Below are 25,075 nucleotides of genomic sequence, written 5' to 3' on the forward strand. Positions count from 1 at the left end.
CACCTCCTGCTTAACTAACATAGTACTTGCAGTGGATCCTGCTGCAGTTTGGAATTTCTGCATGATGGTCTGGATAGATGTCTGCCTATTACACATTATGACCCTCTTCAATTGTCGGCAGTCTCTGTCAGTCAACAGACGAGGTCGGCCTGTACACTTTTGTGCTGTACATGTCCCTTCACATTTCCACTTCACTATCCTATCAGAAACAGTGGATCCAGGGATGTTTAGGAGCGTGGAAATCTCGCATACAGATGTATGACACAAGTGACATCCAATCACCTGACCACGTTCAAAGTCCGTGAGTTATGCAGAGCATCCCATTCTGCTCTCTCATGATGTCTAATGACTACTGAGGTTGCTGGTATGGAGTACCTGGCATTAGATGGCAGCACAATGCACCTAATATGAAAAATGTATGTTTTTGGGGGTGTCCAGATACTTTTGATCACATAGTGTAGATTGCTACTTACCATAAAGAAGACACATTAAATAGTAGATTGCACAAATAAAAGAAACTTATACAAAGCTCTAGGCCACAGCTTTCATCAGCAGAAGAGAAACACACACCATTCATACTCAAAAGCAAGCTCACCTCAAGTGCACATGACTGACAACTCCACCATCTCGGTCCCAAATGCAATTATCACATATGGTGCAAGCAGCATCCCACGTGATAGTTGCATTCTGGCCTGAGATGCTGGAGTTTAGAGTTGTGTGCATGAGGTGTGCTTGCCTGTGTGTAGGAATGGTGTGTGTTTCTACTTCGCTGGTGAGGGCTGTGGTTCAAAGCATTATGCAAGTATCTTTTAATTGTGCCTGTCTACAACTTAACGTGTCTTCTTTATGGTAAGTAGCAATCCAGCTTTTCCTACATTGTTGATACAACATATGGTGAGTCACGAAGGAAGTGTCTGTCCAACAGCACAAGGTCGAGGATATAAAGTCAATACAAAGCACAAAACGTTTTTGTTACTGATAAGTCAGATATGTGCAGTATTTAACATTCAGTTTCTGAATACAGAAGGTGAATTAAATAAAAACTTAGTTTCTACAGGAAATCACACAACTCTATTTGAAACAGGCTTCCCAAGACTTCTATCCAAAATACTCCTTCTTAATATGACAAGGGGGAGACTGAGCCAATAATTAAATCACTGAAGAGTAAGGTCTCTCACAGATATGACGGGATTTCTAGCAGGATACTTAAGCACTATGCTGCATATGTTAACATTGTACCTGGCCACACTTGTAATTTTTGCTTTAGGAATGGTCAGTTTCCCAAACAATTAAAATGGTAAAACTGCTTAAAAAAGGAGACAGAGATAATCTACACGATTTTAGGCCTATTCCTAAGCCTTCAGTGTTTGCATAAGCTATTGAAAATGCTGTATAAATAAGGGTATTTGATGGCTTCATTTCACATAATTTGCTGTCACATGTACAGTTTCATTTCAGAAAAGGCTTAACTACTTGAAATGCTATATTCTCTTTTCTTGGTAAGACATTGTGAATACTAGTCATCTTATTGACTTAACAAAGGATTCTGACTGTGTGAATGACAAAATACTACTGCAGAAGTTGAGCCATTATGGTACAAGAGGAGTAGCTTACAATTGATTTGTTTCATACTTCAAGAAAAAATGGGAGAAATTAAATCTCCACAGTAATGAGATTAGGCATGAGATGGCATCTGATTGGGACATGGTTAAGTGGGCAGTGCCTCAGGTTTCGGTGCTGGAACCACTACTCTTTCTTTTATTGATATGCCTTCTAATATGATTCCAAAAATCTTTCTTTTTGCTGATAACAACAGCTTGGTAGTGAATGACATTGAGTGCAACATAAACAATGTATCAAATACTGCAGTTCAAGAGAGAAGTCCATGGCTTGCAGAATATAAATGGATGCTCAATGACAGTAAGACTTAGTTTCTATAGTTTGTAACACAAGATTTAACTAAAACTGACATTCTGACAATAAAGAATGGGGATATGATTTGTGAGTCTTCAAAGTTCTAGGTTTTCAAATATAACAGTATCTGCAATAGGTGAGGTCCAACATGAATATTAGTCTACTTTGCTTATTTTAATTCACATATTACATACAGCATTATATTAAGGGGTAAATTTTCCCATTCATATAGAATATTTTTTGGTCAGAAATAAGCAGTTTGAACAATATATGGTGAAAGTTCGCAAACCTCTTGGCGTCCCCCATTCAGATGCCTAAAAACTTTAACATTTCTTTCATATTGTTTGCTGTTAACAATACAAGATTATTCCTAAAAATTAGCAGCTTTCACTTGGTTAATACTAGGCAGAAGTCCAATCTGCATTTGGATCACACCTCTTTTTATTGTACAGTAATTTTCTGCATCCATTTTCAATAAGCTACCATAAGAATTTTGAAAATCTTAGCAGCCTCCTTACACATTCAAGTCTAAACTCAAGAATTTCCTTATGGATCACTCCTATTCTGCTGGGGAGTTCCTGAAAAAATTAAGCTGATTCCTGTGTTATTTTGTTGATTATAGTAATACATACATGCAGCTTGTCATCTGAATGTGATTCATGTACATTTTATTTTATCTATGTTTGGTCTTACAGAACTAGATGTAAAAATTAACTGACTCAATAACTGTGATCCTATTCAGAGCAATCATTCTCTCCTGTGATTGCTTGCATGGAATATTCAATTTGCCACCTGCTGACTACTGACTTAGTTTCCACTCTTCACTTTGTATGAACTTTGTTTCCAGCCAGCTGCATTCTATTTGTGTTACATTGAAGTTACAGGTGTTTGTATTAATTGTGTGTCCACAACATATCCCCCCCCCCCCCACACACACACACACACACACACACCAGTAAACTGTGCTCATAACTGCTGTGAGGACGGGGCGTGAGTCGTGCTTTGGTAGCTCAGTTGGTAGAGCACTTGCCCACAAAAGGCAAAGGTCCCGAGTTCGAGTCTTAGTACGGCACACAGTTTTAATCTGCCAGGAAGTTTCATATCAGCGCACACTCTGCTGCAGAGTGAAAATCTCATTCTGTGCTCATAATTGCAGACTTCAATAGAGAGAAGATCTTTGACAAGCCCAGCATGATTGATTTTGGGAGGCCTTCATTCAACACCTAGAATTCCCTTCCAAACAGCCTTGCCACCCATTGTTGTTGCATCTATAGTGACTGCAGTTTCTCTTCAAATATACCAAGGCTCTTGCTGTGATCTTCACAGGCCCAGATTAACATCTCCTACCTTATCCAGCAACAGATCTCCCATGCTTTGTCTGCCAAGTCACATACCAATGCCCATGCCTACTAACTGGCCACAAAGGGGTGCCCCCCTTGTGATTCACTACCACCTAGGACTTATGCAACTGAATCATATTCTATGCCAGGGTTTTGACTACTTCTTGTTACGTCCTAAAATGAGAAATATCCCTCTATCACCACCCAACCTATGCAATATAGTTGTCCATCATCATTCCACACCCCAACAACTCATATCTCTGTAGCAGATGTAGACGCATAACCTGTTCCACACATCCTCCCACTATTATCTACTCCATTTCAGTCACAGGTATCTATTACCCTCTCAAAGGCAGGTCCACTAGTGACAGCAGCCATTTTGTCTACCAACTTAGCTGCAAACACTGTGTGGTATTCTACACAGGCATGAGCACTGACCAGCTGTCTGCCTGCATGAATGGCCACTGCCTAACTGTGGCCAAGAGATGACTGGACCATCTAGTCACCAAGTATGCTGCACAAAATTGTGTGCTTGACTTCAACAACTGGTCCACAGTCTACCCCACTAACCCACACATCTTATTTAAGCCCCCCCTCCCCCCAGTCAAAAACATTGTTCACTGCTTTCGGACTTCAGTATCTGGAGGAGACAACAGAGAGAGAGCGCATGTATGTGTGTGTGTGTGTGTGTGTGTGTGTGTGTGTGTGTGTGTGTGTGTGTGTGTACCTCTGAGGCAGAACTATGTCTACTAGCTTAGCCTACTTTTAAATGTGACTGATCACCACTCAGTGCTGTCTCTGTGTGGTGAGGCAATCTATTCTCATATTTAATTAACACATTCATGATTTCTCACAGATAAGGGTAGCATTTTCCCTCAATTGTTCATTGATGGTGCTAATCTCTACAGAAATGTATGTATCATCACTGGATGACTGTATGGAAATGTAGAATGACTTACACAATATGCCAGTATGGTGTACTGAATGTGGCTTAATAACAAAATGTTAAAACATGTGTGAATTCCTAAGGGACTAAACCGCTCAGGTCATCAGTCACTAGACTTACACAAAATGTTCAAATGTGTGTGAATTCCTAAGGGACCAAACAGCTAAGGTCATCGATCCCTAGACTTACACACTACTTAAACTAACTTATGCTAAGAACAACACACACACCCATGCCCGAGGGAGGACTCGAACCTCTGGCGGGAGGGGCCATGCGATTTGTGACAGGACGCCTCAAACCGCATGGCCACTCTGCGCAGCAAGACTTACACACAACTTAAACTAACTTAGGCTAAGAACAACACACATACCCATGCCCGAGAGAGGATTCAAACCTCCGGCTGAAGGAGCCACACAATCCGAGACACGGCGCCTCAAACCGCATGGCCACTCCACGTGGTGGTTAATAGCAGATAACACACACGACAAAGGGAAAGAATGCAGTAGTATCTGATTATAAGAAAAGTGGTTAACTAATGCAAGTTGTCACATCCCTTAAACAAGTAAGAGTGATACTAAAAAGAGGTATGAAATGAGACAAACTCAAGGCACCAGCCATTCTCACAGCACAGTCATATGCCCAATCTGGCAGTTGACACCAGTACTGGTGTTCCTTTCCATAACAGCAGACCATGCCATCAACAGCTATATAGTGACTTGCAGAACTGCAGCAAGGTGACGACTGGTATACTGACCCAGTGGGAAGGTCACAGTACGTGTGGTGCCTAGTTACATTTACATCATGACGTTGCTGGCTCATGGAGCTTGCTCGTGATAGTGGCCCACTGTATTACGAAGACAGGATGGCCGCTGTTGCCACCAGTGTGCAAACTCAGTGGAGAGGCACCAGTATGAAGATGGCTAGCAGGAAGGCATAGCAGCTAGCAACTATCTAAGAGAGCAACCAGCTGGATGAGGCAAAGTGTAAGTTCATGCAGCAAAGCAGCAGAAGCAGCATGGTGGACTCTGCGATGTGGACATGTGGTGGCATGCTGTCAACATGGGGCATCAGTTCCGGTCTGGACAAGCAAATGGTGCTCAGTTTTGTGGATCCAAGGAATGTGGTGCTGCCAGTGTACAAGTTGGTATTAGCTGCAGCATGTGCTCAGCTATGACAGTTAAAGGAGGCTGCACCAGTTCTGTTCAGTGCAAACCCTGTGCTGATCACTGTGTCTGCCTTTGACAATTTAAATTGTGCAAGAGGTCATATTGCCAGTACAGTGCAGACACTGTACGGCCTAGTGTGTTAAACTCTGACAATCTATATTTTATTGCTTATTGTGCTGTACAAAATTTCGATCTTGTTTTACTGCTGGCCTTGACTGAAATGCTCTCTCATTTATTGTGGATTGTGGTTAGCAATAGGTGACTTTGTTAATGTTTTATTAATTGTGCTGTGTTCTATAATTTGCAGCTGCTGTATTATTTATAGTATATTGTTTTGTGCCCTTTATCTGTAAAACTGAAGATATTCTGAGGGGTAGAAGCTTTACCATATGTTATAGAGTGCTGGATAGTAAGATGGTATTTGTAAACTGGGTGCTGGATTATTTGCTTATGGCCATCTTATGCATGCACTCTGATTTGGTGAATTTCATTAATAAATGTATGTAAAACTTGTTAAAAGATTCATGCCATCACAGCACTCCACCCACTTCCCACTCTCACTGTTTCTTGTGCCACACACGGAAGCTGAATGGAAAACTCAGATTTGATCTAGTAAAGTGCAATACATCTGTAAAGGAAGCTACATAAATACTGATGTCACTAATCCTTATGTTTTAGTTTTTCTAATTAATTTACACATTGTGTTCCATAAATCCCATAATGAGGGAGAGCCTTCAGGGATGTGGAATGAGTCGAGGTACACATCAACAGGCACAAGTACCCTCTGCAGGTTACTTCTGTAAAGTACACTAAGAACAAGATACAGTTAGTGCAAATAAACTTGCACTGATACTTATGGGAATTAATTTATATCAGCATACTACGTGGAAGAAAGGTACTATGAAAAAAGCAATTGCTCCTCCTCTGACTCTAATCAACTTCTGACTCTAATCAACTGGGAAATCCCATAATGAAGGAGAGCCTTCAGGGATGTGGAATGAGTCGAGGTACACATCAACAGGCACAAGTACCCTCTGCAGGTTACTTCTGTAAAGTACAGTAAGAACAAGATACATTTAGTGCAAATAAACTTGCACTGATACTTATGGGAATTAATTTATATCAGCATACTACGTGGAAGAAAGGTACTATGAAAAAAGCAATTGCTCCTCCTCTGACTCTAATCAACGGCTGTTTTTATCAAACACTTTAACAAAACATTTTTGTATAAACTACTATCCTGTATACTGCAAACACCAGATTTGTTTGATGCAAATAGTAGAATTAGGCTTAAGGTAAAGTTACATTCCTGAGTTCTAATATTCCGATAAATTGTAGTAATGGTTAATGATGTATTCTTTTATTTTGTTTTTGGATTACTGTGGATTTTCAATATACTGTCTGAATGTGTATTGGCAACATGTTATCAGCCTGTGTGAATGTGTCATATTCAAGTTCTTTTGATCACAGACATCAGGGGTGAAGTGCTTTCAATAGTCCTTTCCATACCTACTGGAAAAATGGGCACAATGTAGCATTCCTGTAGTACTATGTCAAAATTTAAACATAATGCAATTCACCCAGCCCAGATAATTGAGTAAATTGGTTGCTTATTTTACTTTAGATGTGGTCTAGGATGGACCTTTGGAGCTTATAACAGCACAGTTTGTTCATGGGTGGTTCCTGAGAAAACTTCCAAAAACTATGATTTTTGGGTATCAAAGGTACCAATTTGGGATAGCCACTTCTACAATTTCTATTCATGGCAGATCATCAAAATTTCTACCATATGTTCTTAAGGTGATATTTTCAGGAAATTTTGAAACTTTGAAGCAATAACAGAAATAAATGAAAGGTTCAAAAGAAGGATTAAAATTCAGGGTTAAAGAATATCACTGATATGATTTTCGCTATCCTCAGTGAAACTGGGGAAGAATTACATGATTGCTCAATGGAATTAACAGTTCAAGGACTACAGAACATGGACTTAAAAAGAGCAAACGAAAGAAAGATGGAAGTAATGAGGAATAACAGAACCCATAAACTTAACATCAAAATTTGTGGCCATAAATTAGTTGAATTTAAGGAAGTCTGCTAACTTGTACGCAAAATAACACAACAGATGAAGCTAGGAGGATATAAAAAGGAGATGAAGCTAGGAGGATATAAAAAGTAGACTTGCAGAGGACAAGAGCATATCATGGCAAACTAGCATCAAACATAGTCCTTAATTTGAGGAAGATCTTTCTGAGAATGTATGTTTGGAGCACAGCATTGTATGGTAATGAACTGTGAGTGTGCGAAAACCATACAAGAAGAAAACTGAAGTGTCTGAGATGTGATGCTACAGAAGGATACTGAAAATTAGGTAAACTGGTAAGATGAGGAACGAAGAGGTTCTCTGCAGGATTGGTGAAGAAAGGAACATACGGAAAACACTGACAACAAGAAGGGATGGATGACAGGACATGTGTTAAGTCATCAGGGAATAATCTGTAGGGGAAGACAGAAATGAGAAGACATCCAACAATTATATGAGGACAAAGGGTGCAAATGTTCTTCTGAGATGAAAAGGTTAGCACAGGAAAGGTATTCATTGTGGGCTGCATCAAAACAATCGGAAGACTGATGATTTTTAAAAATGTTTTGCTTTCTCAGTAAAGAAGCCTTTACAGAAGCTAAACCGAGCTTCTGTTAAAAAATATCCTCAGAAAGGTACTTCAATATTGTGCTTTAAGCTCCCTTCTGAAACATTATCAAGAATACAGACAGGTGGGAGATCAGCCTATAATTGGAGAACACTTGCTTGTCTCAACTTATTTAGATTTTACTAATACCTACTTCAGTCTGTCAGGAAATACAAACTGAATCCTCATCTGGTTACAATGGTAACTCAAGGGGGGCAATATCACATTAGCAAAAGACTTTAGTACTTTAATTGAAATACCATCACAGGCAAAAGATTTAGTTCTTATGGCCTATATGACTTTTATGATCCCCTTAACATGTGTGGTGGTAGAGCATCCAATGCCTGAGTAAGTAAATCAAATGGTCTTGCCTTTAATAGATGACTCTTTGCCCCTGTGTTTTCCTAAGCATAGGGAGCATAAGAATATTAAAAGATATAAGTATGCAAACGAAGGCAAACAGATAGTCATCTTTTCCTTCCTCTAAATGCAAGTATGCAGTACCCTCTTTCACGCACTTTACAGGAGCAGGTCAGGCAAATATTTAGATATATAATAATAAGTAAAACATTTTCTCCTGTGTTTTGCTTCTATTTACAACAGATGGTTCCTATAGGAATCATTTGGCAAAGAAGCCATTACAAGAATTTTATGAGAATCAGTAAGCTACATACAACCACCGCAAGGAGCTATGGAAAGAAAGTTGACCCAGACAGATAGCTTATCAGGACAAGTCGAACATAAACTGATTGGGGTATGTGTGCTAAAGGCTTTCTGTTAATGACTGCTTCATCCCAAAAGTGCCCTCATGATCCAGTGTTTAAGACAGATTCATTACTGTAAGAGAAGTAGCCATAAATATTAACAACAGCATTTCATCTAAAAAAAAAATCAACTTGAGCTGGGGAATTTTGTGGAGCAAAAACACCCCCTGGTTAGTTTCTCACACTGCTTCATCTGGAAGGCCTCAGAGTTATAGTTATACACCCAGCACCCATCTTTAGTAATTAGGCAGCTAAAGAAGTCATCTGGATTGGCCGCACGTAGTTGCAACATTTCCGTTGCTACCCCAGTTCTGCGGGCTTTTCAGATAGGTACAAGTGGTTGCAGAACCAGATGGGCAACAACTTTTGTCATAGAATGCTCTGCAGCTGCGGAGTGATAATCTCATTCTGGAGACATCCCCCAGGCTGTGGCTAAGCCACGTCTCCGCAATAGCCTTTCTTTCAGGAGCGCTAGTTCTGCAAGGTTCGCAGGAGAGCTTCTGTAAAGTTTGGAAGGTAGGAGACGAGGTACTGGCAGAAGTAAAGCTGTGAGGACGGGGCATGAGTTGTGCTTGGGTAGCTCGGTTGGGAGAGCACTTGCCCGCGAAAGGCAAAGGTCCCGAGTTCGAGTCTCAGTCCAGCACACAGTTTTAATCTGCCAGGAAGTTTCAACCTTTGTCATGTTTGAAATGTGGTACAAGATGCTGACTGATTTTCATTTTTTCCACTGTCATCTCAATTGTGATATACTGGTCATTAAGCACCAAGGCCTCCACTTCTCGTGCGATTCCCAGTTCTTCACATAGAGATGGTCTACCACTTTGTTCTTGTTCATTCAGATTTATCTGACCACACTGGAAGAGCTGTGCCACCTATCATAGTGCCAGATGATGGTGCATTGTTGCCACATATTTCTGGTAACTCAGCCTGGATTGTTGTAGTGTTGTTTCCCTTCAAACGTGAAAAAAAGAAAAATGTTATTTCACGATAGTCCTCTTTATCAATGGGCCGCACCATTTTGTTTTGGCTCCTCAAGTGGTATGCTACAGAACTGTGGCATGGGGATTTCAATGTGTACTCGGATTGCAGACATAGGCCTACAAATAAATTAAAAATTACTTATACAACTTTTCTTTGAGGTGATAATTAAGACTTTAGGACACACTGTCTTCCACCATAATGGCATTGTGGACATTTGTCCTTCCATACTGCTGCCTAGCCACTCCCTGACAACTGTAGATGAATTCCTGCCTTCCAATCCTGTCTCATTAAGTCAAAAAGCACAGCTATGTATCAATTGGCTATTTGTGACTTAAAAGCCAATGCTAACCTAACCATTCTTCTTGCTACTAAGGACTTAATCACTCTGGTTAAGAATCACAATGATTATTTGACAGCACATCTTCGACTTCCACAGACCCCTCGATCTAAGACTCTTCTTGTTCTTGTCCTTTGGCACCACATTAACTCTCTACATTCCACTGACCTCGTTCTTTCCTGATGTAAATACTCACCCCCCACCCCCAATTATTCCCCCAATCTGATATTTTACCCCATTACCCCTCTCCCTTTCACTCTGTTTATCACACATAAACACATTATCATTTCAGTCTTTGATTATTTGTAGATTTGACCAAAGGCCCCCTGTGAACCATGGACCTTGCCGTTGGTGGGGAGGCTTGCGTGCCTCAGCGATACAGATAGCCGTACCATAGGTGCAACCACAATGGAGGGGTATCTGTTGAGAGGCCAGACAAACATGTGGTTCCCAAAGAGGGGCAGCAGTCTTTTCAGTAGTTGCAGGGGCAACAGCCTGGATGATTGACTGATCTGGCCTTGTAAAACTAACCAAAACGGCCTTGCTGTGCTGGTACTGTGAACGCCTGAAAGCAAGGGGAAACTACAGCCGTAATTTTTCCTGAGGTAATGCAGCTTTACTGTATGGTTAAATGATGGTGGCATCCACTTGGGTAAAATTTTCCGGAGGTAAAATAGTCCCCCATTTGGATCTCCGGGCAGGGACTACTCAAGAGGACGTTGTCATCAGGAGAAAGAAAACTGGCATTCTATGGATCGGAGCGTGGAATGTCAGATCCCTTAATCGGGCAGGTAGGTTAGAACATTTAAAAATGGAAATGGATAGGTTAAAGTTAGATATAGTGGGAATTAGTGAAGTTTGGTAGCAGGAGGAACAAGACTTTTGGTCAGGCAAATACAGGATTATAAATACAAAATCAAATAGGGGTAATGCAGGAGTAGGTTTAATAATGAATAAAAAAATAGGAACAGCATAGTGAACGCATTATTGTGACCAAGATAGACATGAAGCCCACGCCTACTACAGTAGTACAAGTTTATATGCCAACTAGCTCTGCAGATGATGAAGAAATTGAAGAAATGTATGATGAAATCAAAGAAATTATTCAGATAGTGAAGGGAGACAAAAATTTAATAGTCATGGGTGACTGGAATTCGGTAGTAGGAAAAGGGAGAGAAGGAAACATAGTAGGTGAATATGGACTGGGGCTAAGAAATGAAAGAGGAAGCCGCCTGGTAGAATTTTGCACAGAGCACAACTTAATCGAAGCTAACACTTGGTTCAAGAATCATAAAAGAAGGCTGTATACATGGAAGAAGCATGGAGATACTGACAGGTTTCAGATAGATTATATAATGGTAAGACAGAGATTTAGGAACCGGGTTTTAAATTGTAGGACATTTCCAGGGGCAGATGTGGACTCTGACCACAATCTATTGGTTATGAACTGTAGACTAAAACTGAAGAAACTGCAAAAAGGTAGGAATTTAAGGAGATGGGACCTGGATAAACTGACTAAACCAGAGGTTGTACAGAGTTTCACGGAGAGCATACGGGAACAATTGACAGGAGTGGGGGAAAGAAATACAGTAGAAGAAGAATGGGTAGCTCTGAGGGATGAAGTAGTGAAGGCGGCAGAGGATCAAGTAGGTAAAAAGACGAGGGCCAGTAGAAATCATTGGGTAACCGAAGAAATATTGAATTTAATTGATGAAAGGAGAAAATATAAAAATGCAGTAAATGAAGCAGGCAAAAAGGAATACAAACGGGTCAAAGATGAGATCGACAGGAAGTGCAAAATGGCTAAGCAGGGATGCCTAGAAGACAAATGTAAGGATGTAGAGGCTTATCTCACTAGCGGTAAGATAGATACAGCCTACAGGAAAATTAAAGAGACCTTTGGAGAAAAGAGAACCACTTGTATGAATATCAAGAGCTCAGATGGAAACCCAGTTCTAAGCAAAGAAGGGAAAGCAGAAAAGTGGAAGGAGTATATAGAGGGTCTATAAAAGGGCGATGTACTTGAGAACAATATCATGGAAATAGGAGAGGATGTAGATGAAGATGAAATGGGAGATATGATACTGCGTGAAGAGTTTGACAGAGCACTGAAAGACCTGAGTCGAAACAAGGCCCCGGGAGTAGACAACATTCCATTAGAACTACTGACAGCATTGAGAGAGCCAGTCCTGACAAAACTCTACCATCTGGTGAGCAAGATGTATGAGACAGGCAAAATACCATCAGACTTCAAGAAGAATATAATAATTCCAATCCCAAAGAAAGCAGGTGTTGACAGATGTGAAAATTACCGAACAATCAATTTAATAAGTCACAGCTGCAAAATACTAACGCGAATTCTTTACAGACGAATGGAAAAACTAGTAGAAGCCGACCTCGGGGAAGATCAGTTTGGATTCCGTCTAAATATTGGAACACGTGAGGCAATACTGACCCTACGACTTATCTTAGAAGCTAGACTAAGGAAAGGCAAACCTATGTTTCTAGCATTTGTAGACTTAGAGAAAGCTTTTGACAATTTTGACTGGAATACCCTCTTTCAAATTCTGAAGGTGGCAGGGGTAAAATACAGGGAATGAAAGGCTATTTACAATTTGTACAGAAACCAGATGGCAGTTGTAAGAGTTGAGGGGCATGAAAGGGAAGCAGTGGTTGGGAAGGGAGTGAGACAGGGTTGTAGCCTCTCCCCGATGTTATTCAATCTGTATATTGAGCAAGCAGTGAAGGAAACATAAGAAAAATTCGGAGTAGGTATTAAAATCCATGGAGAAGAAATAAAAACTTTGGGTTTGCCGATGACATTGTAATTCTGTCAGAGACAGCAAAGGACTTGGAAGAGCAGTTGAACGGAATGGATAGTGTCTTGAAGGGAGGATATAAGATGAACATCAACAAAAGCAAAACAAGGATAATGGAATGTAGTCGAATTAAGTCGGGTGATGCTGAGGGAATTAGATTGGGAAATGAGACACTTAAGGTAGTAAAGGAGTTTTGCTATTTGGGGAGCAAAATAACTGATGATGGTCGAAGTAGAGAGGATATAAAATGTGGACTGGCAATGGCAAGGAAAGCGTTTCTGAAGAAGAGAAATTTGTTAACATCAAGTATAGATTTAAATGTCAGGAAGTCGTTTCTGAGAGTGTTTGTATGGAGTGTAGCCATGTACGGATGTGAAACATGGACGATAACTACTTTGGACAGAATAGAAGCTTTCGAAATGTGGTGCTACAGAAGAATGCTGAAGGTTAGATGGGTAGATCACATAACTAATGAGGAGGTACTGAATAGGATTGGGGAGAAGAGAAGTTTGTGGCACAACTTGACTAGAAGAAGGGATCGGTTGGTAGGACATGTTCTGAGGCATCAAGGGATCACCAATTTAGCATTGGAGGGCAGCGTGGAGGGTAAAAATCATAGAGGGAGACCAAGAGATGAATACACTAAGCAGATTCAGAAGGATGTAGGGTGCAGTAGGTACTGGGAGATGAAGAAGCTTGCACAGGGTAGAGTAGCATGGAGAGCTGCATCAAACCAGTCTCAGGACTAAAGATCATAACAACAACATTGACCAAAGGTATTGTAAGGTGCTTAAAATGTTATTAGGAAGGCAAAGAGTATGTGGCATGCAAAGAGAATAGCTAATTTACAGGATAAAATTAAAACCATATGGTCAGTTGTGAAGGAAGTGTCTGGTCAGCAGCAGGAGGTTGATGATATAAAGTCAGTTCGTAGTAAAAATATTTCTGTTACTGATACATCAGATACACGTATAGTATTTAACAATCATTTTCTGAGCATTGCTGGTGAATTAAATAAAAAATTAGTTTCTACAGGGAATCACATAACTTTCTTGGCAAATGCCTTTCTGAGATTGATGTCTGAAGCACTCCTGTGTGTTACAGACAAGGGGGAGATTGAGTCAATAATTAAATCACTGAAGACTAAGGACTCTCATGGTTATTATGGAGCACCTAGCTGCACAGTACTGGATGGGTTAAACAAAAGGTTTCCAACACTAAGCATATTTTTTGATTTAACTAATGGGTTTGATTGTGTTGATCACAAAATATTGCTTGAGAAGTTGGACCATTATGGAATACAGGGAGTAGTTCACAAATGGTTCACCTCTTACTTTGGCAACAGAAGGCAAAAGGTCATTATTAACAATGTTGAGACTGGCTGTGATGTGGGGTCTGAGTGGGATACAGTCAAGTCAGGGGTGCCCCAGGGATCAGTGTTGGGGACACTCCTGTTCCTTATTTTTATAAATGATGTGCCTTCTAGTATTACAGGTAATTCTAAAATATTTCTTTTTGCTGATGACACTAGCTTGGTAGTAAAGGATGTTGTGTGCAACACTGGCCCAGTTTCAAATATTGCAGTTCATGACCTAAGTTCATGGCTCGTAGAAAATAAACTAATGCTAAATCACAGTAAGACTCAGTTTTTACCGTTTCTGACACACAATTCAACAAAACATAAAGTTTTAATTTCATAGAATGGCCATATGATTAGTGAAACTGAACAGCTCAAATTTCTAGGTGTTCAGATAGATAGTAAACTGACATGGAAACCCGCATTTGGGATCTTGTTTATAGACTTAATGCTGCCATTTTTACTTTTGAGTGGTATCTGAAGTGAGTGATTGTTGGGCACAAAAATTAGTCTACTTTGCTTATTTTCATTCACTTATGTTATATGGTATTATATTTTGGGGTAACTCTTCCCATTATAAAAGGATTTTTTGCCTCAGAAGTGGGTGGTTTGAGCAATAAGTAGTGTAAGTTCATGAACCTCTTGTCAACCCCTGTTCACAAGTCTGGGTATTTTGACATTGGCCTCTCAATATTAGTATTCCTTACTGTCATTTATTGTTAACTATATTAGCTAATTCCCAAGAATAAGCAGCTTTCACTCAGTTAATACTTGGCAGAAATCAAACCTGCATTTGGAGCGGACTTCCTTAATTCTTGTGCAGAAAAGTGTGCAGTATACTGCTGCATCCATTTTCAATAAGCTACCAATCAAATTCAAAAATCTTAGCATTAATCCATGCACTTTCATATCAAAACTGAAGAGTTTCCTCATGGGTCACTCCTACTCAGTCGAGGAGTTCCTTGAAAACTTAAGCTGGTTCTTATTGTACTGTTGATTGCATTTACTTAAACTTATGAATTGACTTTTCTCGTGATCATAAACATTTTATTTTTATCTGTTATCACTTTTATGTTGTAATTTCATGTACTGACATGTTCCACGACCTTGGATATTTGCTCCTCAGTTTGGTCCTACAGAACTTGGCACGTAAATAAAAATAAATAAAGTCTTTTCATAATCATTAACAACTGTATGTTTTCTCTCCCAAATCTCTTAGCAGTTTCTGGATGTGCCGCCCCCATCGCCACTCTCACAGCACACACATACAATAGTTCCAACTGTTTCCTCTTTCAAATGAAACCATATGGTTCCAGAGGCCTTTTCAGGACTCAGACATGTATGATGTACATATGAAGACTGAAATGACAAATCAAAATTTGTACTTAAAGACTTGAAAAGATCTCTGGAACCATATAGTTACATTTGATTAAAGCACCTATGCCTAGGTTTCATACAGGATCCTGTTGTGACAGTGCCACGAGATTTAAGTGCCGCTACGCCAGTTCGCGAACACGGCGATAGAGGCACTCTGCAGCTCGGCTGAGCGCGGGAGCGCCACCTGGCTATGAACGGCGCCGGCCGCAGGTCACGGCACGGCAGTTGAGTGACAGATACAGAGTTGGTAGCATGAAACCCAATATTGTTTCTACGTTTGTATATCCACGCAATTTATTAGTGAATTAAAGGTTATAACACTTTTTGGCGACGAGGTCGGATATTTTTTTTTCCAGCGTTGGAGTATTGTTCGTTCGTGTCTGGGCGGACATGGAACAGCTTATGCAAGTGCTCATTGAACAACAAACACAGCTGACGGCTGCTATTCAGGCATTGTCGACGTCGCTTACTCATCGTCTGTCGTCCTCTTCTCCGCCTCCGTTCCCCCTTACGACGAGGCCGCTGAAGACTGGGAGGATAATGAGAAGCGTTTGCGGCAACACTTTTTGGCTTTCGGCGTTGTCGACGCTCCGATGTGTAAGTCGTTATTTCTATCTTGGATTTCCCCACGGATCTATCAGCTGCTATCTCAGTTAGCACCTCTGCGGGAACCTGCCTCTCTGTCCTTCAAGAAATGTGTGACTTATTGTCTAACTATTACCGAAAAAACACCCACGTCGTTGCCGCCCGCGTGGCGTTCTACCGGTGTCGTAAACAGCCCCATCAATCTTACCGGGCTTGGGCGGCGGAACTACACGGTCTGAGTAGGAAATGTCAGTTTGTCACGGACACTCATCATGAGTCTTATGCTGATTCAATGGTTAAGGATGCTATTCTACGGCTTGCTCCTGATAAAGAAGTTCAGCAACATGCCCTACAACTGCCAAACCCATCGTTGTCGGAAGTTCTAAGCATCGCTCAATCCTTTGAAGTGTCTCATGCTGCTGGCGCGCAAATAGACGCGTGGTGTGATGTAGGCGCTGTACAGTCAACTTTCGACACGGACAATTTGCCTGTTTCCCAGGAGAACGATGAGGTGGCGGTGGTTCACTCGCGTAAACAACGTCGCATTGGGCTGCAACGCTCGCAGCGAAAACAGCAACCACAGAAACAGGTTCGTTCCGCCCTTCCTTCTTGTCCACGTTGTTTCGTACAGCATGACAGGGCCGCGTGTCCAAAACGTTGGGCCACGTGTAATTCATGTAGGAAAAAAGACCACATTGCTTCTGTGTGTCAGTCCCCTCACGTTCCTGTCGACGAGGATGAGGCATCGGACATGGATGTTAACTGTGTGCTTTCTCAAACGAAATAAGTTGTTTGTTACTGTTCGTGTTCTGGACAAAGAGATTCGCATGCAAGTGGACACTGGCTCTGCAGTAACTCTCATTAATTCTCGCACGTATTTGGAGTTGGGCTCCCCTCCCTTGTCTCCAGTTACGCGAAATCTGAGAACTTATAATAAACAGAAAATTCCTATCGTTGGCCAGTTTGATGCTTCCACTGCTTACAAGTCTGTTGTTCAGCCCCTCACGTTTTATGTGGTGGATCATGCGGGCACTGAAAATCTGTTCGGTAATGATGCTTTCCAGTTGTTTGGGTTCTCCATTGATGATGATGTGCACCTCATATCTGAGGATATTCCGTATCAACAGCTGGATGGATTGTGTTCTGAATTCTCGTCCGTGTTCTCTGCTGGTCTAGGTCGTGCCAAGGATTTTGAAGCCCACATTACTCTTAAACCTACAGCTCGCCCTAAGTTTTTCTGGGCACGCCCTATTCCGATGGCGTTGCATGCATCTGTCAAGGCTGAGATAGACAGGTTAACAGCTTCAGGGATTCTCCTTCCTGTTACCTCCAGCGAATGGGCATCGCCTATCATGGTGGCTTCTAAACCAAACGGGAGTCTGCGATTGTGTGGCGATTTTAAAGCCACTGTCAACGCTCAGAGCCTCATTGACACTTATCCTCTTCCCCGTCCTGAGGAGTTATTTACCAAGCTCGCTGGGGGCCAGTTCTTTTCCAAAGTTGACTTATCGGAGGCGTACCATCAGTTGCCGTTGGATGCGTCTTCCAAGGAATTTCTCGTCATCAACACTCCTTGTGGGTTGTATCAGTACCAGCGGTTACCATTTGGTGTCGTTAGCGCGCCGGCCATTTTTCAGCGGTTTTTGGAACAGCTCACGGCTTCCGTGCCTGGCTGCATCAACTACCTGGATGACATTGTTGTCACGAGGACCTCCACTGAGGAGCACCTTCGCAATTTGCGTTCATTATTTCGGGTTCTGCATTCGGCTGGGTTGAAGTGCAATCTGGACAAGTCACAGTTCTTCCAACCCTCCATTGTGTATCTTAGTTTCCACTTGTCCCGTGAAGGTATACGTCCTCTACGTCAGCACGTTGCGGCCATCACCGCTCTCCCTCGGCCGTCTACGGTCAAAGAACTTCAGGCGTTTCTAGGCAATATTGCTTATTATCACAAATTCATTCCATCCGCGGTGGCTGTGGCTCATCCTCTGCATCAGCTGTTACGCAAAAACGTTCCTTTCTGTTGGTCCGATGAGTGTGAGCAGGCTTTTGTTCGCCTGAAGGCTCATTTGCAGTCGGCGCCTTGTCTTGCCACCTTCCGTCCGGGTCAGCACTTGGTTCTGGCGACTGACGCGTCACAGTATGGCCTAGGGGCTGTTCTCGCCCATCGGTATGAGGATGGGTCAGAACGACCCATCGCCTATGCTTCAAAGACCCTCAACGATGCCCAACGGCGTTACTCTCAAATCGAAAAGGAGGCGCTCGCTATCATTTATGCTCTAAAACAGTTCAGTGTTTTTTTGTATGGTTCTAAGTTTCACCTCATCACCGACCACAAGCCGCTGGTCTCTCTGTTCAGCACCTCGGCGTCACTTCCGGATAAGGCAGCTCACCGCCTGCAACGTTGGGCCTTATACTTGTCTCGTTTTCACTATGAGATTCACTATCGCCCCACGGCCCAGCACGCCAACGCTGACGCGTTGTCGCGTTTGCCGATGGGCCCCGACCCGGTTTTATATCGAGATGAACTACTCTGTTTCCACATTGATGAGGAAGAACGTCGTGTGGTCGAGGGTTTTCCGCTTACAGGTTCGCAGGTCACGTCGGCTACTGCGCGGGACCTGGTCCTGCGTCAGGTGATTGGTTTTGTTCAACGGGGTTGGCCGGACAGGACCAAGGGCCGGGCCTCGGATCCCCTTCGCAACTACCATGCCTTGCGCCTTCGTCTGTCTGTTCGTGAGGGTGTTGTTCTTCTGGCCACGGATGGCGCATCTCCACGGGTCGTGGTGCCAGCTTCTCTTCGCAAAGATGTTCTCAAACTGTTGCATGAAGGCCATTGGGGGATTTCTTGGACTTAAGTCCCTGGCCCGCAGGCATGTTTATTGGCCCGGTATCGATTCAGACATCGCCCACATGGTCGCTGCGTGTGGTCAGTGTGCTCAACAACTGGCTGCACCCCGTACAATGCCCTCTCCGTGGCCTGATCCGGCGCAGCCGTGGGAACGGGTGCACGCTGACTTTGCCGGCCCCTTCCTCGGCACTTATTGGCTACTGTTGATTGATGCCTTCTCGAAGTTTCCGTTTGTGGTTCGATGTCCGTCGCCCACCACTGCGACGACGACGCTGGCTTTGTCCAAAATCTTTGCGCTAGAAGGTCTTCCCTCCACGATTGTCACGGACAACGGCCCTCAGTTCTCTTCGCAGGCCTTCCGTGATTTTTGTACTGGACAAGGGATTCATCATGTTACAGCACCGCCCTTCCATCCCCAATCGAATGGGGAGGTCGAGCGCCTTGTCCGCACTTTCAAAAGCCAGATGAACAAATTCCTTACTGATTTTTCTACCGATGACGCTCTGTTGCAATTTCTGAGTTCTTATCGCTTCACGCCTCTGGGTGATCGCAGCCCTGCTGAACTCTTGCATGGCCGCCAACCGCGCACTCTACTGCACCTGCTTCACCCTGTCAGGCCTAGTACTGTGTCCCCTAGTGCGGGAAAATACTCGGTGGGCGCCGACGTGTGGGCACGAGGGTATGGATCTCGCCCTAAATGGATTCCAGGGGTGGTCAAGGCTCTTCGCGGCCACTGGCTTTGTGAAATACGTACGGATGACGGCATGGTTGTTCGTCATTACGACCAGATGCGCCCACGAGTGGTGGCCACGCCGGTGCCACCGCCCCTTCTTTCGCCTCCACCAGCCCGAGAAGCCAGTCCTGTCGCTGCTGCCGATCTCCCATGCGTGTCGCTGCAGCCAACGTCGTTGCCACTTCCGAGTACGCCGGAACCGACCCCAGTCGCGACGCCGCCTTCTCCGGGACCCATCTCGCTGGAGCACACCCCCAGGTCCACTACACCTATGGATGCTGCTCCGGAGTTTTCACCCATCATCTCGTCCAGGAGGCACGTTCCACGCACAAGCTTCCGTCCTGGACATTTTCGACCATATTCTCGTGTTTCTCCACGGGATCTTCTCGGGGTCTCCCAAGAGGCCATGGATGTCTCCGCACTGTCCGTGTCTCCAAGGAAGTGAGTGTTTATTTTTTTCAAGTGGGGAAAAGTGTTGTGACAGTGCCACGAGATTTAAGTGCCGCTACGTCAGTATGCGAACATGGCGATAGAGGCACTCCGCAGCTCGGCTGAGCGCGGGAGCGCCACCTGGCTATGAACGGCGCCAGCCGCAGGTCACGGCACGGCAGTTGAATGACAGATACGGAGTTGGTAGCATGAAACCCAATATTGTTTCTACGTTTGTATATCCACGCAATTTATTAGTGAATTAAAGGTTATAACAGATCCCAACATCATGTTCTACGCTGAGGCACTATTCCAGTACAGTTGTAGAGTCTCTGCAATGTTGTTCAAGGCTATGGGGAATACTAAGTGGGCTGAGGCATGAATGGGAATTTGGACTGAGGAGGCCTGCTACAGTAGTCCAAGCAGTTGCAAAGCCACTGTGTCAGAGTGGTGTAGTGGTTAGTGCATCTGCCTACTGAGCAGGAGCTCCAGGTTCAAATCCCAGCCTTGGTACGAATTTTCATTTGGTGCTTCAGTCTGCATATATGCATCTATCCTCTTTGCTGACAGTCATCTCCATGCATGGTGCCTGGTCAGAAGTTGTATATTTATTTGTGTGTGTGTGTGTGTGTGTGTGTGTGTGTGTGTGTGTGTGTGTGTGCATGTAAGTTACCTATTCTATTTAATTTTCAATTGTTAATACAAAAATAAAATATTAAAACGCATAACAACACAACATACTTATAGCATTATAAAGAGGTTTCCCAGTGATGGAATCCCAGGCTACAGTACTCTCCCTCTGATTAGTTATACCAATGGTAACTATATCACTTGGTTCTATTTCTTGCTCTTGAAGTTCTTCTGCCACTTTTTCAATGCATATCTTAACAGCATCTAATATTTTCAGTGGATCTTGCTCCACCCATCCTTCTTGTGGAAATATGTATGATGATTCTATCTGATGGGAGGCTATTACTTCAGATGTTCGAGCAGAGAACACCTGGGAAAGAAACAATAGATATAATCTCCTTACAGAAGTTGTAGCAAAGTAAAATATGCATGCTTCATCTTAGTGTTAATTTGTGGTTGGTTCTATGACATAATGCAGGCAATGTCCCATGAAATACGTTATTCCACTACTTATTGTCATAAAAAATGTAAATGAGCAATGGTTACAAACTAAAACATAAAAGTCTCAGTTCCACTTGCATTCATGTGACCAACTACACCCAATCACAAAGTTCCTCCTACGAACCATGGACATCCACCCGCCCCCTCCCCCCTTTCTTCCCTACTGTCTTTCTTTAGAGAACAAAAAAGCTGAGATCATAAAGCATCCAAATCATAACCTAAAAATAAAGAATTCCATGGTTCTTGAATTCAGTAGCACATAGGAACCTAAACGGTGGGTAAAACTATAAGGACTAATGATGCTGGACCTGGAATGCTACTTAAAAAACAACAGTCACAATGACAGGTGTAAAGAACATTTAGTACTACTTACCCAGTTGAGAGGTTGCCTGATTAAATTTTTTAAGACTAGTGCCTATTCTCAAAAATTAAATCTCCTCTGCTATGTTGCTATGGTGAGCATAAAGAACACATTCTATAGCCTGTGTTGTATCTGCTAAAATCTCAAAATCTCAGATAGCTTAGACAACGAACACACATTAAAATGTAGGAAATTAAAAAACTAAAAATAGGTTAGAAAATAGTGCACACTGAGTACAAAGTGGTTGCAATTAAACAGATGACAATGATTGCCTAATATATTGTCTAGCCAAAATTATTGCTTCACACTGAGATGGACAAAGAGAAGTCACTCAAACTGTAGGGCGGGATTTAATCTCTCTGAGTTCATTTCCACAGAGTGAGAACCAATGATTCATGCCAGAGCAATGTAGTGTTCCTATGTTACTCAACACAGAAATCCTCAGAGAGGGCAGAATAGCTCCAGGCCTGAGCAGTAGGGTTGCAGCTTTCGCAGTAGCATCAGCATCTATGCTGTAGGCACTTCCACATCAAAGGAGTACCTGTAAAGAGACCAGACTAATGGATGATTCCTGAAGAGGGACAACAGCCTTTTCATTATTAAAGGAGCATTTTTTGCAGCCCTGGAACAACTATCTGCCAGTCCAACTAAATCATCTGAATTTCATTGTCCAGTTCATGACTGACATTTGGCACATACTGGTACCAAAACTGTGGTTGTACATCTACACTGATACTCTTCTATCCACTGTATGACACATATTGGAGGGTACCCCATACCACTACTAGTCATTCCATCTTATGTTCCACACCCAAATAGAACATGGGGAAAATGACTGTCTATATGCCTCCGTATGAGCCCTAATTTCTTGTAGCTTATCTTAGTGGGCCTTACATGCAATATATCAGGTGACAATTATTGAATTATATGCAAAAAAAAACAACAACATAAATTAGTTACAAATTATGGCATGCACGCACTTTATTCAAGATGTAAATGTCACTACAGATATTCAGATTTAGGTTATGACATGTTTGATACACCAGTCAACATTGGCCATGATGTGTTGCATGTGAATAGTGAAATTTTGCATCACCTGCTGAAGTTTCGAAACATTGATGCTGCCGATGACCTCCTGAATGGCTGTTTTCAGCTCAGAAATGGTTTTAGGATTACTGCTGTACACCTTGTCTTTAACACAGGCCCACAAAAAGGAACCACATGTGTTCATATCCGGAGAATGTGCCAGCCAAGCGAGGCCCATACTGGTGGCCTCTGAGTACCCCAGAGCCAGATTGCAGTCCCCAAAGTGCTCCTCCAAGACATCACTCTCCTCCTTCGATGGGGTTGAGCTCCGTCTTGTATGAACCACATCTTGTCGAAATCAGGTCATTTTGGATAATGGGGATGAAATCATCTTCCAAAACCTTCACATACTGTACAGTAGTCACCGTGCCATCAAGGAATATCACACCGATTATTCCATGACTAGATATTGCACACCAAACAGTCACCTGTTGAGGGTGAAGAGACTTCTTTATTGTGAAATGCGGATTCTCAGTCCTTCAAACATGCCAGTTTTGCTTATTGATGAACCCATCCAAATGCAAGTAGGCTTCGTCACTAAACCAAACCGTATTCACATACTGATTCCCATCATGCCCCATGGCCAACCATGCAGTTTGAATGTCCTAATGCAAACCATTCAGAAGTTATGATGTTTTATTTCATACAGTTCAATAATTGTCACCATGTATGTTGGTGTGAATAGAATCATTCTGCAGTCAGCTTCAAATGCTGGTTCTCTAAATTTTCCCAATAGTGTTCCTCAAAAAGAACATCACCTTCACTTCATGGATTCCCATTTGAGTTCTTAAAGCATCTCTGTAACACTTGTGTGTTGTTTGAATCTAGCAGTCTGCCACTGAATTGCTTCAATGCCCTCCTTTAATCTGACCTGATACGGATCGCAAACACTCAAGCACTACTCAGAAATAGATCACACCAGTATTCCATATGTGATCTCCTTTACAAATGAACCATGCTTTCCTAGAACTCTCCCAATAAACCAAAGTTAACCATTTGCCTTTCTTACCACAATCCTCACATGCTCGTGCCATTTCATGTCGCTTTGCAGCATTACACTCAAATATTCAAATGATATGACTGTGTCAAGCAGGACAGTAGTAATGCTGTATCTGAACATTATGGGCTTTTTCTTCCTGTTCATCCGCATTAACTTACATTTTTCTATATTTAGAGCCAGCTGCCATTCATCACAACAACTGGAAATTTTCTCTCTGTCATCCTGTATCATCCTACAATCACTTCAACACCTTACACTGCTACCCATCCGGTTTGCCAGTCGTTTATGTATATAGATAATAATAGCAGTCCTATCACACTTCCCTGGGGCACTCCTGGTGATAGTTTCGACTCTGATGAACATTCGCTGTTGAGGGCAACATGCTGGATTCTATAACTTAGCAAGTTTTCAAGCAATTCACATATCAGTGAATCTATTCCATTCTTCTTTAACATTCTGCAATGGAGCACTGTGTCAAACGCTTTCCGGAAATCTAGAAATAGGCAATCTGCCTGTTGCCCTTCATTTATGAATCGCAGTATATCATGTGAGAAAACGGCAAACTGAGTTTTGCACACACACAGAGCTTTCTGAAACTATGCTGATTTGTGGGCATAAGCTTCTCGGACTCAAAAAGATTTATAATATTTGAATTGAGAATATCTTCAAGAATTCTGCAGGAAATCCATGTTAGGGATATTGGTCTGTAATTTTGTGGGTCCACTCTTATACACAGGAGTCTCCTGTGGTTCCCCCTCCTCCCAGTCACTTGGGCTTTCACACTGAGTGACAGATTTGAAATAAATGCAAACTAAGTAAGGGGCCAGTGCCATAGAGTATTCTTTGAAAGACCGAATTGGGATTCCATCCACACCTGGTGACTTATTTGTTTTCAACTCCTTCAATTGTTTATCACTGTAAGGGATGCTTATTACTATGCCATCCTTACAGGAGTCTGTCTGATGGTCAAATGATGATATGTTTGTACAATTCTCCTGTGTGAATGATTTCTTGAATATGAAATTTAAAACTTCAGCTTCTGTTTTGCTGTTGTCTACTGCCACACCTGACTGGTCAATAAGTGACTGAATGGAAGCCTTAGACACACTAAGCAATTTGACATACCGGTAGTTGTGGAAGACAAGCAGCAGGTCAATGACTCCTACATGCAGGTCTCAAAATTGTGCATCAGGAGAAACCAAATTTCCAAG

The 25,075-nt window shown here is 42.4% G+C and overlaps 1 protein-coding gene across 7 annotated transcripts in view; it reads right to left on the bottom strand.

The window, feature by feature from the left end:
• LOC126187795 (glycerol kinase) overlaps positions 1–25,075 on the bottom strand; it is a 228,508-nt gene that overhangs the window by 111,091 nt on the left and 92,342 nt on the right. For all 7 annotated transcript variants that reach the window (XM_049929072.1, XM_049929073.1, XM_049929074.1 and 4 more), the window contains exon 3: positions 21,028–21,286. In XM_049929072.1, the coding sequence (XP_049785029.1) occupies positions 21,028–21,286 (259 nt within the window). The remainder of the gene's footprint in view (positions 1–21,027; positions 21,287–25,075) is intronic.

The sequence above is a fragment of the Schistocerca cancellata genome, chromosome 5 (assembly GCF_023864275.1).
Source record: "Schistocerca cancellata isolate TAMUIC-IGC-003103 chromosome 5, iqSchCanc2.1, whole genome shotgun sequence".
In the NCBI taxonomy this organism is placed as follows: Eukaryota; Metazoa; Arthropoda; class Insecta; order Orthoptera; family Acrididae; genus Schistocerca; species Schistocerca cancellata.